Consider the following 13,830-nt stretch of genomic DNA (forward strand, 5'->3'; position numbering starts at 1 on the left):
CTAAAATATAGTTGTACAAGTCGAAACATTTACGGTAAGCATGCTCCCACCTACCAACACCGTTTAACTTGGGGAGATTTTATGCTATGCTTTCCGGAATTCCACTTGATTTCCCATTGCTTGCATCAAGTTGTAACTATATGAAGTTCAATATTCCATACTAACTGATAACTTCTCAAGTCTTGCAAACCCATCCTCGAAGGACATCAATAAATCCATTCCCTCCAATCCAACATCCCATTCTCCCAACCACCTTTTAGCAATGGCGAAAAGCTCCCGCGCCAGCACGCGCAAGACCAACAACCAGCGCCTGAAGGCCAAGGTCTTCGGCCCTGTCGAGGCAGCCCGAGCCGAACGTCTCTCCGCTAAGCTCCTCGAACTGGCTGCGCAGCCTAAACCTCAGCCTGAAGAGGCCGAGATGAAGATTGTAGACGGTGCTGAGGGGGAAGCCGCTAAGGAGGAAGATGCTGCTACAGCGGCAGAGGCCGATAACAGTAAGTAGCAATTCTAGACCGTGTACCATGTTCTATAGTCTCTAACAATCTCGCAGCAATGGACGTTGACAGCGCCAAACCCACAAGCAAACGCAGCGACAAGAAGCGCATTGAGAAGCGGAGGAAGACTAGCAAGATTGTCTTCCCCAAGTATGGCGATAAGAAGAAGACAAAGAGACGCTAGATGCAAGACGTATCAAAGGGGTGAGTGGGTTGGGATGAATTGCATTGTTAGGCGTTCGGTTGTGTTTTGGTAGCACGTAGGTATATCTAGGTCTATACTTGATTCCCACAATGATACCCTTCTTGGAGATATCACATCTCGCTATTTACGTGATTCCCAATCGCCATAGGCGTTGCATTTGTAGCCGATATTGGAGTTGGGGGAGTTGGAGGAGCTAGAGGAACCGTTTCTGGATCTGCGTCTAGGATTGTTGGAGGAGCAATAGTAGCGGGTGTCGAGTTTGAAGGTGTTGCTAACACATCAGCTTGGGGCGGGGCTGGAGTTGGAGTTGAAGCTGGAGGAACTGAAGCCTGAGCCTCTGTTACAGGTGGATTCGGCGTAGTAGCTACTGGTGGAGATACTACATTTGCAATGGTAGCCGGCTCCTTTGACTCAGTAGATGCAATTGGTGTAGCTGGTGTAGCTGGTACAGCCGGCACAGCATCCTTGTTTGGCTCCGGCGCGTCTTCCTTAGGACCTTCAGTGGTTTCCGTTTTCTTTTGCGGTCCCGGTGCGTCGGGGTCCAAAAACCGAGCCGGCACGCCAGTCGCCGCATAAGATCCGCTACCCATCCACGCGCCCGCCAAGCGACTCCACCTATACTCGCCGCGCCAGAGTTTCTGTATCTCCCGAAATGCGTACGCATTGTAATACGGCAGTCCAGTCTTAGGATCTTTATAGCGTGCCGGGTGATTAGTGATGACACAACGAGGAGCTGGTGTCGGTTCTATATATCTTTAGTGTCCGAATACGAGGGATGTCATAATAGGGAACAACTTACTGCTCAGCTTAGCCATGTCCTTACCGAACAGAATCTGATTCTGCACGGCCTTTTCCTTCACGGCGTTCTCGTTGAAGTTCTGTAAGATAATGCAATTTCGCGTAGCTTTGCCGTTAGCAGGAGGCGACGGTGGCGGTGGTGGCGGGGCTTCTTTAGGTTGATGTCTCTGGGCGTTGGCCTTAGAAGACTTGATGGTGCTAAGAGGAGTTTTAGAGGTATATCGAGCCGCTGGAGTAAACTTCTGCGCTGGTGTTGGTGTAGATATTTGAGCAGGTGTAGGAGGTAGCGAGGAGGTAGGTATAGAAGAAGTAGGTGTAGGTTTCGGCGTAGGTGTAGACATAGGCGCAGGAGTCGGTCCAGGTTGTGTTAAAGGTTGGATAGGGTGAGTTGGGGTCGACATGTGAGGAGGGCAAGCTCCCGTCTGAGGCATGGAAAGAGGTGATTGCCTTTGGGCTGTATTAGGGGGTGCTAGGACGGTTGAAGGGTTGGTAGTATTAGGGGTAGAATGATAACCTATCATTGGCATAGAAAGGCCGCCTTGAGTAATTCCTGCCGGTGGAGCCAAGAAACTGTTAGGAGGTTTCAATTCCGGTGGTTTCATTAGTTGTGACGGCTGAGGAGGCGCAAATACGCTGGTAGTATAAATGCCTGTTGCTGGAGGTCGCATATCTGGTGCTTTCATCTCTGTAATTTTGGCTTCCGAGGGCTTTGGCTCCTGAGGTCGAGGTGGCGGTTCACTTAAGCTCGCTGCCGGAGGCGGAGGTATTGTATCCTTTGGAGATTGATCCGACGCGACTGGAGGCGCACTAGGAACCGCAACGGATGTTACCTGAGTTGGTGTAGTTGTAGGGTCCGATGTAGGTAATGACTTTTCGCCATCACCCGTGATGGGCTCTTTAGAGACGGTGGGACTCGGCGTAGTTCCATCTTTAGCCTCGCTCTCTTTTGCTTTTGAGGCTTCAGTTGAGGTTGGTCCTGGTTCTTTATTTTCCGCCTTATCTGCGTTAGCTGGCCCAGACTCTTTAGGCTTGTCAGGTTCCTCCATATTTGAAGGATCCGTAGGTATTTCGTGGCCAGCGACAGAGGTTCGTTTCTTTTTAGCTGGCTTTTCCTCAATGGTGACGATCTTGCCAACATGTTTCAACTTGCCATCAACCCATTCGCCAACTCCGCTCCAGAAAGTTACTACCGGACCATCAAGGGTTCGGTTGTTCAAAGCCGCCAATTTAGCTCTTCGTTCTTCTTCCCGCTGCTTCTCGGCCTCTTCCCAGCGATTTAAGCTTTTCGAATTCTTCTTCTCCACGATGGCAGCTTCGGCCAGCCTCTGAGCCTGTGTCATGGGTGGTTTCTTCAGGGCTTCCATCTTCTTGGCTTTCTTTTCCATAGCCTCGACTTGCTTGAGACGCTTGACTTCACGTTCGATCATTTGTTGATGTAGCTGCTCCTTGCTGAGCATCGTGGTCTCTCGTTTGGAAGCTCGCGTGGGCATGTCGGCAGGCGAAGGCAGCCAACTTATCCTTTCGGATTTCTTCTTGGGTCTTGGCTTCGGTTCGGGCGCCATCGAGCTTCCTGAAGGGGTGGGCGCAATCTTGACTTTCTTGCGAAACTTGATGGGGATCGCTTCTTGGGCTTTTCGCTTTCGTGCGGCTTGTTTGCTTTCCCGCGCACGCTTTTCCAGCTCCTTCTCTCCCTCTAGTTCGTCACCGTTCTCTTGCGCATCCTCTTCGTCCGATGAGGAGTCCATCTGCACATCAGAGCCGGCATCTTCGACATCGGTGAAACCTGCGTCATCTTCATCCTCGGCAAAGAGGAGCTCGAGATCGTCGTCGGGTTCTTCGGCAGCGATCATAGATTTCATGCGGTTGCCGGCCGTAGATCGTTTTTCTCGGCCCGTTGCGAGCCATTCCACTTGTAGAGATTCACCCTCGTCATCGGAGGCGCCATCTTCGCTGCTCAGATCTGTTTTGTCGAGGTCTAAATCGTTGTCGCTCGTTTGCGCGCGTTGCTCGTCCTCTTCGTCTGCCATCTCGAGTAGTCCTAATAGATGATATCCCTTCGCATCCCGTAATCAGCTACGCTAGAGTTCGTTGTGATGATATCTCGGTAACTGCCGTATAATAAAGCGTCACATCAGTGCTACTAAATGCAGTTGTTCGCGTTGTTACTTTTTTTTACAAGGATCCGACTCTTACTATTAGGACGTCATTAAAGTTTAACCTAAGTTGCAGCCATTGTACAATTTATGTATTATTCGGGGTTTGTAATTAACCCGTATATTAAATATCAACGGTACTTAGGTACAATGAACTTTTAAGTCTTTACTTCGTCATCCCCTATCAATTTGTTTGCTATGTGATCTGACTATAAAATGCCTCTACATATTTACAGATAGTTCCTCCATCATTTCGCAGCTTGTTTTCTGTCGTAAAAAGCATAATATTCACTGTCCATATGACATACTTGCCACTTAGCTCTTGAGGTAGATTCTCAGCATTTTCTTGCCATCACCGACAGTTGTGCATTTAGGAGCAACGTCGATCGTCGTCGCAATTAAAAAAGTCTTCTCCGAACGCGTCGGGGAGAGCCATTACTGTAGCCGTCTCCCCGTTGCCAATTGCGTGTTGGCGTCGACGGCGACATAACCTGAAAAGTATCGCCTTGTGCGATACCGATGACTGCTTCGGTCCCGATGGTGTTGGTGCTAGTGAACCAATCTCGAGGAGCCATGATATCCAGGGAGCCAATCGGATCTTTAAGTACTATAGATATATTATCAGCGCTTGATATACGTGCCTAAGGTATGTATAAGTTCAAATATATGGACGTACTAAATGTTTTCGTTCCATTACTTGCTAGGCTTTTCTGGGGGGTCTTGGAGGTGCTAAAAGAACATTAGCAACGAGTCTTGGATAACATTAAGGGATAGGGATTCGCTAACATTGTAGTAGTCGAGAGTAGACTATTCACTTCCTCTATGGCAGACGGCTTATTGGAGTGTATGAGGAATGAGCTGGGGTCTGAGCGGTTCGATAGTATCATAAAGTACTGTTCTCCTTTCTTCACTTGCAACTCACAGGACCCAGATCTGAATGAAGCTGTCATCACTATACAAGTGTCGATTGCACCCTGCGCATGGTTGGATTGGTTGAAACACGCCATCCCTGAGTGAACTATCAAATCATGTCAGTTGGCATTTCCTCCCTAGATGAAGTCTCATGATAGCCATACTTTTCCTCGCCGTAAGGCAGTCTTTGAGACGTGAACAGGTCGACTCCAGGTGGAAATGAATATCGATTGAAGTTTCTGGAAGCCACCCAGTACCAGGATTCCACTTGACCACGAGTGTGTCTGAGTCCTCATTGCGCCTCACCCTATACCGCAAGTCCTGCTTGATTTGGGTGCACTCCAGAATTCGCTGGTCACCTTGGCTGATCGCTTGCTTTCGATACCAATACCGAGAACGATTGCCTTCGTGGAACACGTGCGTCGGTACTTGAGTAACTGCATCGGCAAAGAGGCGCTTAGCAGTATTGAACAAAAGAGAGGACTCTAGGATTCTGTTGGAAATTCCTAGCTCATCCCTTGCCCCCTTTATCGTCAACCACTTCTCGTGTATCTTGAATAAACCCTGTGCGGGTGAGTAGAAGGAGTCTAGCCCCACGCTGCCAGCGTTAACGAATACCACAGATATATCAGCGGTCTGAGGGCATGAGTCGAGGCCAGCTCGAATCAGTCGATAGACGGACTGGGCGAAGCCCGTATCCGGAATAGCAGTAGGTTTGGCTGCTAGGAACTGCTTCTTTTCCTCCTCTTCTGCTGTTCTGAATCCGCATTCCCTTAGAATAGTCCAGTACGACTCTTTTATCTCTAAAGCCTCGCGGCCCAAACCTTGGACAATCTGGTCAAACCGTGTGTTCTGGATAAGGTGAGCAAGTAGGCCTTGTAGATTCAATATTAGTACATACCTGGCTTCTCTCTTTAGCGGAATAGAGCCACTTGTCCTTGAACTCTTTAAGAAGGAATTTCTTAATATAATCTCTCATATCTGGGAAGATAGAATACTCCGCCTGTGAGACATCTGCATATTCTGGCTTCTCGGAGTTGAGGAGTTCATGGAACTTCGCGACCATGTTGTCTTGGAGACGGAAGGCCCGGTTCCAAATGCGTAAAATAGCCGCCAATTCGTCGTCGGCATGGGTTAGGAACTCTCTCTCGCGGTTCGCGACTCCATCTGCAAAATTGTATCCATACTGCAGCTTTTTCCCAGTAATGCTAGCGGATCTACCATTCTTTGACTCTTTCAGCAACAGACCCTTTAGGTAGATACTTCCGCTGAATCGAGAGTCTAGGATTAAGTCGCCCCTTTCCGTTCTCACAATGTTGTTGTCGTTAACACTCTGTAGGAAAAGTGCCGATTTGGTCCAATTCTTGAACTGTTCTTTTGTGACTTCAGTCCTCCTCGTTGGGAACCCGTTCTCATCCCGGCCAGTACCATTACCGCCAATGAAAAACTGGACATCTTCTCTGGGTGAAGTTTCAATGGGTACTAGGTTGTTTTTCACGTCGCTCGTTGCTTGATCATGAGCCTTTTCGATTGCGGTAGGTGTCATCCTAGTAAGACTAGCAACAAGTCTTCGCTGATTAGTAAAGTTGAAGGTCCATGAAAACCCTCCAGAGCGACACCGGGCCGCATGATTCTGAGGCCTTCGTAGTAGAACTAGAAGAGCAACTTTGAGACCTTCTCCGTGGGCTCCCGCTTGGTTTTTGACATTCTGCTTACTCGTTCCTCCCATATCAAGGTGCCAGGGCTGGAGTGTAGCTTGTCTGTTCGTGACCTCCACGGTGCCGAATCCATTTTGCTTAAACCATCTAATGTATCCCAAGCATTCCGGTACTTTGGCTTGCTCTGGACAAGAATTCTTAGCTCCGGTAGCTTTGAATACGATTCCATTATTGTCCTCTGTGCATGTAACACGAAAGCTGTCCTCAGCTATCTCGAAGGACTTGATGATCCCATCTCTCCTACACAGCAGTTAGCTCGACATTGTGAAGCTAGAGACACAAACAATACACCAACTCACCAATTCTGTACGAGCTCGCGGAATGCCTCCACAGGACCCCAGTGAGAAGCATAATTGGAGACGATGGGGAAATTTATGGTCATTCGCTGGTTGATGGACTCAAGTGTGACCTTATTTTCCAGAGTGTAAGACTCGTCATCGTCTGAGAGTCTCCAGTCCTCCGGGTGGATATGCGGTGTTTGCGGCTTAGGCGCCATGTCGTGATCTTTTCTAGGCGCGAATAGTTAGAGTAATAGGCTCAATATTATTAGAGAGCGAAACTATTCCTATATGTGAATAGTTGTAGGCCTCTACGGTGGGCTAGTTCAGTGTTGGGAGTCGTTGAAGTATGTACAAATCAATAAGTAATGAGTAGCAGATCAATGAAGCTAAAGGTCAAGTAAGGTAGGATACTGAGACGTCTGAAACTATGTTGTTTATATCTCCTCACTTTTGATTCCATAAGGTAGTATAGGTAACCTTTCGAAGACATCTAAACAAACGCGTATCCCCAACTACACTCACCCACACAAAGAACCTACATAGCGACGGTGTTTCCTAGGCCACTGGTATCTTCCTGTTTATGCTCACTGTTTTTCTTCGTATCTATCTATAAACGCGTTTAACAAACATCTGTATTTACGATCCTGCAACGCTGTGTTGGTGCCAACACACAATCGTAGTCCCAGCAATCAAGTCTTCCAGGTAGTTTGTAGGAACGCCGGTCATAAAGGGGCCGCCATAGAGCTCCAAAGGAAACTCGGAATCAAAACTTATATGTACGACATAGACAGCAATAATCAAGTATGTCCGCGTTATAGTATAGATTGTCTTGTGGCTGTTGGTACTAGAAGACCATCAGTCAAAGGTATCATCTATCAAGACCATTCACTGTTCTGTCGACTAGGACACCCGAGATTAGGAGCCTTACATGAACTGTCCTCCATATTCATTTCATAAATTCATAGGAAGATTTGAGCATTTATCACCCACCAAGATTATCCCAGATAGAGCTGTCGCTACCAAGTGGTCTTGTCAATAAAGTCAGCTTATAGCGTCTACTTATCCACCCACTCGCCTACTAAATAACCAAGCTCTATGCTTCGTAACATATTTACGAAGAGGAATAGTTGGGGCCTAATTAGCACTTCTTAAATTATAAACTAGAGGATTATCCTTCTAACAGACTAAATGAGTGACGCCATACAAATAAACCCCTATCCACTGGCTCGTCACATCGTAAGAGTCGTACACTAAGCTGGTTAATCATCTAAGCTTAGGTACCTACATAGTATATCCGACAAGAACTCTAACAGTCAAAGGTAGCTAAGGCCAATAATCCGGCAATAAACAATACCTTCGTAAGCCAAGGAGCAAACATCCCATCACGAACTTCTCCATATCCTACGCAGGAAGAAACAAAATTGCCAGAAATCCGTCACCTCCGCCCGCCAAGTCCCCAACGCAACAATCCCGGAAGAAAGTCGACACGGGGATCTACACGCAGCCTCGGCCTCCGCCCAACAGCAAAAGCCGCACCATCCTCTCGGCACTCTCGGCACTCTTGGCAAGTTCGGAATTTACCTTACGTACTAGACGGGCGCGCGGCGGACTCTTCTCGGTCCACCTTCGTCATAGAAGCGGTTGGTTTCCCGCCGTAGGGGTATATAGGTACTACCCGGCATCGGTCCTTGCTAACCTAAAAGGCCTCTCTGTATATGGATGGGTATGTTATGTAGGACTAAAAAAAGAAAAAGGCCGAAAAGCGGACCGGAGAATCGAATCGTCGATTGATGACTGTTGCATATGTATGTCGTAGACGAGTAGACCAACCGTAGAAAAAACAAAGGGACAAATCCAAGCTGTTGGAGACGACCACGTGGAGACTGCTGAGCCTCTTGCTTTACGTGTCTAGGTCGGGTGTGTGTGTATAATGTATGTATCATACATATCATAATACACCACCTAACATACCATAGTCCGATAGTCCTAGAGCAGTTTTTTCTTTTTATCCACCCCTACCGGCTCTCGGGAAACTTTCGCTTGACGACTACATGTAGTGTTATGTACTGTAAGCTCTACTAGCGTTGGATCACGACAAAGCTTACAAGATGATGTACTACTGTACTGTATTGTAGACATTTTATGATTGATTGCGCAATTACAACCCTATCTTAGTGTAGTCTAGCCGTCCAAGGACTAGCATGAGCTGCCATCGCCTTGTTAACCTTCGTCGTATAACCCTAGGTCCTCGTTCTACTCATTATCCAACCCCTGAATTCTCAAGAAATAAACTGGTATATACCGGATCCGGAAAATGCCATCATGCCAATAATGCCAATCATATCCAAAACAAAGTATTGTACGCCCTAACTGCACCCCGGCTAAGCTGTTGTTCCAAATACAAAAAGTAAAACTAGGTACGCCAGGGGTAAAAAGATGGAGATGCCCTTGACAAATACGCCAGTCCTGTCCCTATGCCGCCAATTTTTTTATGCAAGATCCGTTCCTACTCTGTATGCAAAACCTGTACCAGTACGGTAGGTACATCTGATACTCCAAAGATTACTATGAACATATGAGAAAGAATTTAAAAAGGGAGGAATCGCCGACATGGACTTCTATGTATATCCGAGGGCGTGGGGCCCCACAAAAGCCGGCACGTCCGGCACCTTCGGAAGTCTGGGGGTATCGAAATCGGGCACGCATCTCCCCGCGAGCCCCAGATACCAATTTTCTTGGCAACACCCATGTAGAGCATGTTATTTTGCAAATTCCCCATGTTTTAAGAGGTCTTTGCCGCTTCTCCCCTTCGTAATGGGTGACTGATAGAAGTAAATCCTAATCGGGAGATCCGGATGTACTGATATGACCGTTGCGTGGTTGGTTGTAAGTGTAATGACAAGGTGTAATATCGAGGCCGTGGGGGGAGTAGTATGCACTGTTATCTCCTGGCCTAGAGGTATGTATCTGGGAACCACCCCGCATTCTGTGCATTCTGTCGATGTAACCAGGCCGAAGGTCTCGACGTAACTGCAATCGACTCCCCACGCCAATGCATTGAGCTGACCTGCTGAGCGTGACAAAATCGGGCGATGCGTATAAAAAACTCTCCGAAGCTCACGTCAGCACTATAGCGAGCCAGAACTCAACTCATTTTTAGACCACCCGCTCAGCGACCAACTATCGGTGTAACTAACTCGATACTCTTAGGTCTCGAGTAGGCACCCGGCTTTCTGGAGGGCAATGGTCGGTCCGTCATTCCACCTTGGGGATATCCATAGCCCGTAACTGCATAACCGTTATCGTAAGTTGACGAGTAGAAGTTATTGGCCGATTTCGTGTACGACGTACTGGGGCTGGTGACAGCACTGCGCGTAAACGGCCAAACTGCATTGCCTGATATCGGCGAAGTTGGGCTCACCGGCCGTATGGTTAATGACCTCAGGGCTGAGACGGCATTGGTGTATTGACCGGTTGTTGGTGTTATGGGAGGCGACCAACGAGATGGTGAGGCGCGCGGGATGATGTCTCGGGGTTCCGAGTTTCCAACCGAATAATACGGTAAAGTGGCCCCGAAGCCTTCATGCCCCCTAGACGAATGGCGCGATGACGATGTTCTTACACTTGCATTTTGGTCACGCTCGCGACACCTGGTCTAGACGTCAGTAATGCGGGTTATCTATTGGCTAGGTGAAATGTGGCTTACGCCTCCGAGCAATATAAAAACTTCTCATCTTGTGGGGTGAATTGCTTTTCGCAGGTCATGCTGTTTCGTGACCAGTTAGTAAGTTGTCTACAAAATAGTTTCGTGGGATGCAGGAACAGTCGGGTTGGTCGCACAAGACACCCCCCAGCGTTGATCACCCGCATGGCTTGATCGAGTGGTGACGCAGCCCACGCAAATTGCCTGAAGTGGCATAAGTGTCGCGCAGAAGGAGAGGAAAAGAGAACCCGATCTCACCCTTCCCAGGCGCAAAATGACGTTAGGCAGAACATCAAGGATACAACCTGGACGACGAGCCTCGCCGCAGCATCGAGAGCAGCATCGAGATCAAGGGGGACGTTGCAGGGTTAAGCCGTGTAAATAGAACAAAAAATACGTACCAGAATTGAGGAAAGCTCTCTCGCTCATCCTCGAACCAGCGTTCTTCTTCCAATTCCCTTTCGCGATCCTTCGGGTTCTTGCCCAGCTTTAGCACCGTTTGCGGTGTTGGTTTCCTGGTCAATGTCTGTGGCCGTCTGGGCTTTGCATCCGAATTTGTGACCGCCTTGCGGACGTCAGTCGTTGAGCTATTGGTCGAGGCATGGCCAGATTTGCGACGAGTGTGATGCATTGGAACTATGTAATTGGCCCTGGCGGTAAGCCTAGGCCAGAACCTACTGTTCTAAAGAGTAGTAGGTGAGTGCGTGCCTGTTAGACGGCTAGCTTAGTAGGGGAACCCTTTCCAATATATTGTAGAGAGGGGTTGAAGGCGGGGAGATCTCGCGACAATTTCGGCGGGGGTTTGAAAGTCGTATAAAAGCTGTTTTGCAATTTTCCAGACTATTGCGCTGCTAACAAGTGGAATAGATAAAGCGAATTGACGTGCTTTAGCTTCTCGTTGTTCTTGGAGCCGAATTGATAAGGTGCAGGACCCAAGACGGTCGAGGTACTAATACTATCTCCTAAGACTGGGATGCCCAGTTTGGCAGGAAAAGAACCAAGGAGCAGCAGACAAAACAAGGTTAAACGATATATTGCGTGCTCAGCTTCAAATGTAGCAGAACACGGGAATGACGATGTTAACAAGCGAATTGTGGTTCGGTAACGTCTAGATCGTCTAGATCGTCTTTCCAATTGCTCCTCTGCGCTTTTAGACCAAAGGTGATGATAATAGCTTCACCTGTGACGTGTGGACGAAGAAAGCTCGTAATGGTGGTGGTGATACGTTGGAGGTAGTAGAAGTCTTGGTGGTGTAACACGTACTGGGATAGTAGAGTTGCTGGGGGCGTTTAGTTGTGTAAGTCGGACTTTTCGGATATGTCTTGGGACACAGAGAAACAGTTGTTCGTAGTGTAGGTAACAATTGAATGTTCAAGCAGATCTATAAGATGAACGTCTACTATGGAGGTTCGATAAAAATATCATGCAATATAAAATTCGAAGATGCAATGCTAGGGAGGGACACAGCTGAATTGGTCGACAATAAATAAATCTTCGAGCTTGTAATTTTTTTGAAGATTGAGAAGGAGACAAGAGGCGGGATGTAGTGGATGATATATTCTAGCACCCTTGGAAATGTTTCGTACCATACCTTTTTTTTTTCCCACTCCTTGGCCTGGCTGACACTGTACATGGCTGTAACATAATTCTGGCAGGTAAGGTAAGGTAAGGTAAGGTACCGCATGTATCTGCTAGGGTTATGTTTTGTCTGGATGACTTTTTTTATGTAGGAAGGTACCTTGGGACCTGGGCTTGTCTGGGAGGTACAGATGATACAGATGTGTGTGCACAATACATAAGTAATCAACCAACGATGACTCTTTCTCTATTCGCCCTTCCCCTTTTAACTTTGCAAGTGCTTGCGTGCGTGCTTTCATTGGCTGACAACTGCTCAGAATGCCGAAAGCGGAGATGCGACCCAAGACTGGGGGCTTGAGCCAATTGCGTGTGACTACTACATTGTCTTGACTATCACGACAGAGCTTCTATTAGCGCCTAGCCCTTTTGGATTCTTAAGTTGGGACAGGTGAACGAAGACTCATCGAATATGGGGACAGGAGAAAACGTGTGAGAAAATTTTTTATTCTCCCCTTGCAAGTTGAGTTGACTATTTACGATTAACTCTGCCTTACCGAAACGCACTACCAAAACTGGCCATTCGATAGTATTTATGCGTTTGACAGGCTATTTCTTTTTAAGTAACACTATTAGTTACCCAAGCAGTCCAAGCCTTATGTACCTAGCATATATACGGACATCAGATAAATGTATATTATATACATTAGGTACATATCTACATACCTAACGTATATAATATATGTACTTATGCAGATACTGTAGTCAGTTACTGTCTTTTTACATAGTAAGTCTCAACGCCATGGCAAAATAGGTAGCCAGCAACGTCGAACAAGATACTGGACATAATGGACATGCAATGGAACACCCACAACAGGGATGATGATGTAGCAGCATGGATCGCTTGGCGTTGTAAGAGTTATACACTACGTAGGTATATACGTAGGTCTATACAGCATATACATATACACCTTAATAACCCTTTTAGATTGATCAGAATCATGAACAGAATCTTTTGGAAAGAGTTCATGGCAGGGGTTAAGATGGCTCGGGATTTCAACATGCACTCCCGTTGCACATACTAGTTACTTATAGTTACTTAGATAGTTAGTATAAATAATGCAAGCAACATAAGCTCCGCTGCGGTTCGCGGAAAGGCACCCGTACATGCGGGACTGACCACTTAAACACTTAAACACTTGGACAATGTGGATGATCCTTATGCAACATCGCAAAGTTTCCCGACGGGATATATTTGCGATATTTGCCAGACATTTTGTTGTTTCAATATTTGGACTACTAACTCATTCTACTCTTCTTGCTGCCATGTACAATATACTGCTGCATGCACCGCAGGGTTTTTGTTGCAAACATTCGTTACGCCATCCAGGTGTCCCCGTGGATAATATATGTCTGCCCATCCAGGTTGACGATTTTAGTGAAGCATCATCTCTCCATCTCTCCATATCTCGGCGCAATTTGTCACACAATTACTCATATAGATTGTACAATGCTTGTATAATGCGGTGAACAGAAACAAAAGGATCTAGGGAGAAAGAAGGACAAAAAAACTTTATATGGATTCGGCGAAATTCATCCATCAGATGTCGCGATTAGGTGCTACGTAAGGTATGGGTACCTACCATACCGGCAATGTGTGGTTTTAAGATATCATATTTTGGGGGTGGAATGATTCTTGTACAGGATATCCTTGCTTATACAGGAATGGTTTCTCTGATTGGCCCAATATATTATTGTAATATTAAAAAATGAAAGTGTGGGTAATAAGGTTTAACAACGGACCAATTGTCAACAGCACTAGTGGACTGGCCACCCACTAGAGCCGTTAGCTCAATCAAAACACTCCCGCATTAGCGGGGATGTTGTGGTGGGGCTAGGAGCCTGGGGTTCGAGTCCCAGGCATCCTAGCTTTTTTGATTTTTAAGCTTTTTTAAGGTCACGTGAAGTCATGTGACTTGAAACCCACTTAT

The 13,830-nt window shown here is 47.0% G+C and overlaps 5 protein-coding genes across 5 annotated transcripts; 2 read left to right on the top strand and 3 right to left on the bottom strand.

Annotated features, from left to right (window-relative positions):
• Positions 1–43: 43 nt before the first annotated feature.
• On the top strand, positions 44–744 carry F4817DRAFT_145142 (uncharacterized protein). The gene is made up of 2 exons (XM_049297905.1): positions 44–494; positions 551–744. The coding sequence occupies exons 1-2, from the start codon at positions 263–265 to the stop codon at positions 676–678; spliced, it is 360 nt and encodes a 119-aa protein (XP_049158072.1). The 5' UTR covers positions 44–262; the 3' UTR covers positions 679–744.
• Positions 667–3,680, bottom strand: F4817DRAFT_145149 (YL1-domain-containing protein). Its single transcript, XM_049297906.1, has 2 exons — positions 1,499–3,680; positions 667–1,444 (listed from the first exon to the last, which is right to left on the bottom strand). Exons 1-2 carry the CDS (start codon positions 3,522–3,524, stop codon positions 810–812), a joined length of 2,661 nt encoding a protein of 886 aa, XP_049158073.1. The 5' UTR covers positions 3,525–3,680; the 3' UTR covers positions 667–809.
• Positions 3,681–3,828: 148 nt separating this feature from the next.
• Positions 3,829–6,776, bottom strand: F4817DRAFT_366019 (uncharacterized protein; the record flags this gene model as incomplete). The annotated part of the gene is made up of 6 exons (XM_049306938.1): positions 3,829–4,257; positions 4,327–4,379; positions 4,437–4,668; positions 4,727–5,414; positions 5,464–6,520; positions 6,580–6,776. The coding sequence occupies 6 exons, from the start codon at positions 6,774–6,776 to the stop codon at positions 4,049–4,051; spliced, it is 2,436 nt and encodes an 811-aa protein (XP_049158074.1). The 3' UTR covers positions 3,829–4,048.
• Positions 6,777–9,642: 2,866 nt separating this feature from the next.
• On the bottom strand, positions 9,643–11,279 carry F4817DRAFT_145181 (uncharacterized protein). The gene is made up of 3 exons (XM_049297907.1): positions 10,666–11,279; positions 10,268–10,327; positions 9,643–10,211 (listed from the first exon to the last, which is right to left on the bottom strand). The coding sequence occupies exons 1-3, from the start codon at positions 10,893–10,895 to the stop codon at positions 9,731–9,733; spliced, it is 771 nt and encodes a 256-aa protein (XP_049158075.1). The 5' UTR covers positions 10,896–11,279; the 3' UTR covers positions 9,643–9,730.
• A 1,770-nt stretch (positions 11,280–13,049) lies between these two features.
• F4817DRAFT_340564 (uncharacterized protein) lies at positions 13,050–13,599 on the top strand (the record flags this gene model as incomplete). Its single annotated transcript, XM_049303650.1, has 1 exon — positions 13,050–13,599. A coding segment is annotated over one exon (320 nt), but the record flags the coding sequence as incomplete, so codon positions are not given.
• Between the last annotated feature and the right edge of the window lie 231 nt (positions 13,600–13,830).

Source organism: Daldinia loculata, assembly GCF_022478755.1.
Source record: "Daldinia loculata strain CBS 113971 unplaced genomic scaffold F4817scaffold_31, whole genome shotgun sequence".
Lineage (NCBI taxonomy): Eukaryota > Fungi > Ascomycota > Sordariomycetes > Xylariales > Hypoxylaceae > Daldinia > Daldinia loculata.

Bases quoted from the DNA above. Each gene is read 5' to 3' on its own strand.
- F4817DRAFT_145142 (XM_049297905.1), top strand. From the start codon at position 263: ATGGCGAAAAGCTCCCGCGCCAGCACGCGCAAGACCAACAACCAGCGC. The intron at 495-550 runs GTAAGTAGCAAT...ACAATCTCGCAG, and splicing joins AGCGGCAGAGGCCGATAACA to CAATGGACGTTGACAGCGCC.
- F4817DRAFT_145149 (XM_049297906.1), bottom strand. From the start codon at position 3,524: ATGGCAGACGAAGAGGACGAGCAACGCGCGCAAACGAGCGACAACGAT. The intron at 1,445-1,498 runs GTAAGTTGTTCC...AAAGATATATAG, and splicing joins GGACATGGCTAAGCTGAGCA to AACCGACACCAGCTCCTCGT.
- F4817DRAFT_145181 (XM_049297907.1), bottom strand. From the start codon at position 10,895: ATGCATCACACTCGTCGCAAATCTGGCCATGCCTCGACCAATAGCTCA. The intron at 10,328-10,665 runs GTACGTATTTTT...GTCACGAAACAG, and splicing joins GAGAGCTTTCCTCAATTCTG to CATGACCTGCGAAAAGCAAT. The intron at 10,212-10,267 runs GTAAGCCACATT...CGTCTAGACCAG, and splicing joins TTTTTATATTGCTCGGAGGC to GTGTCGCGAGCGTGACCAAA.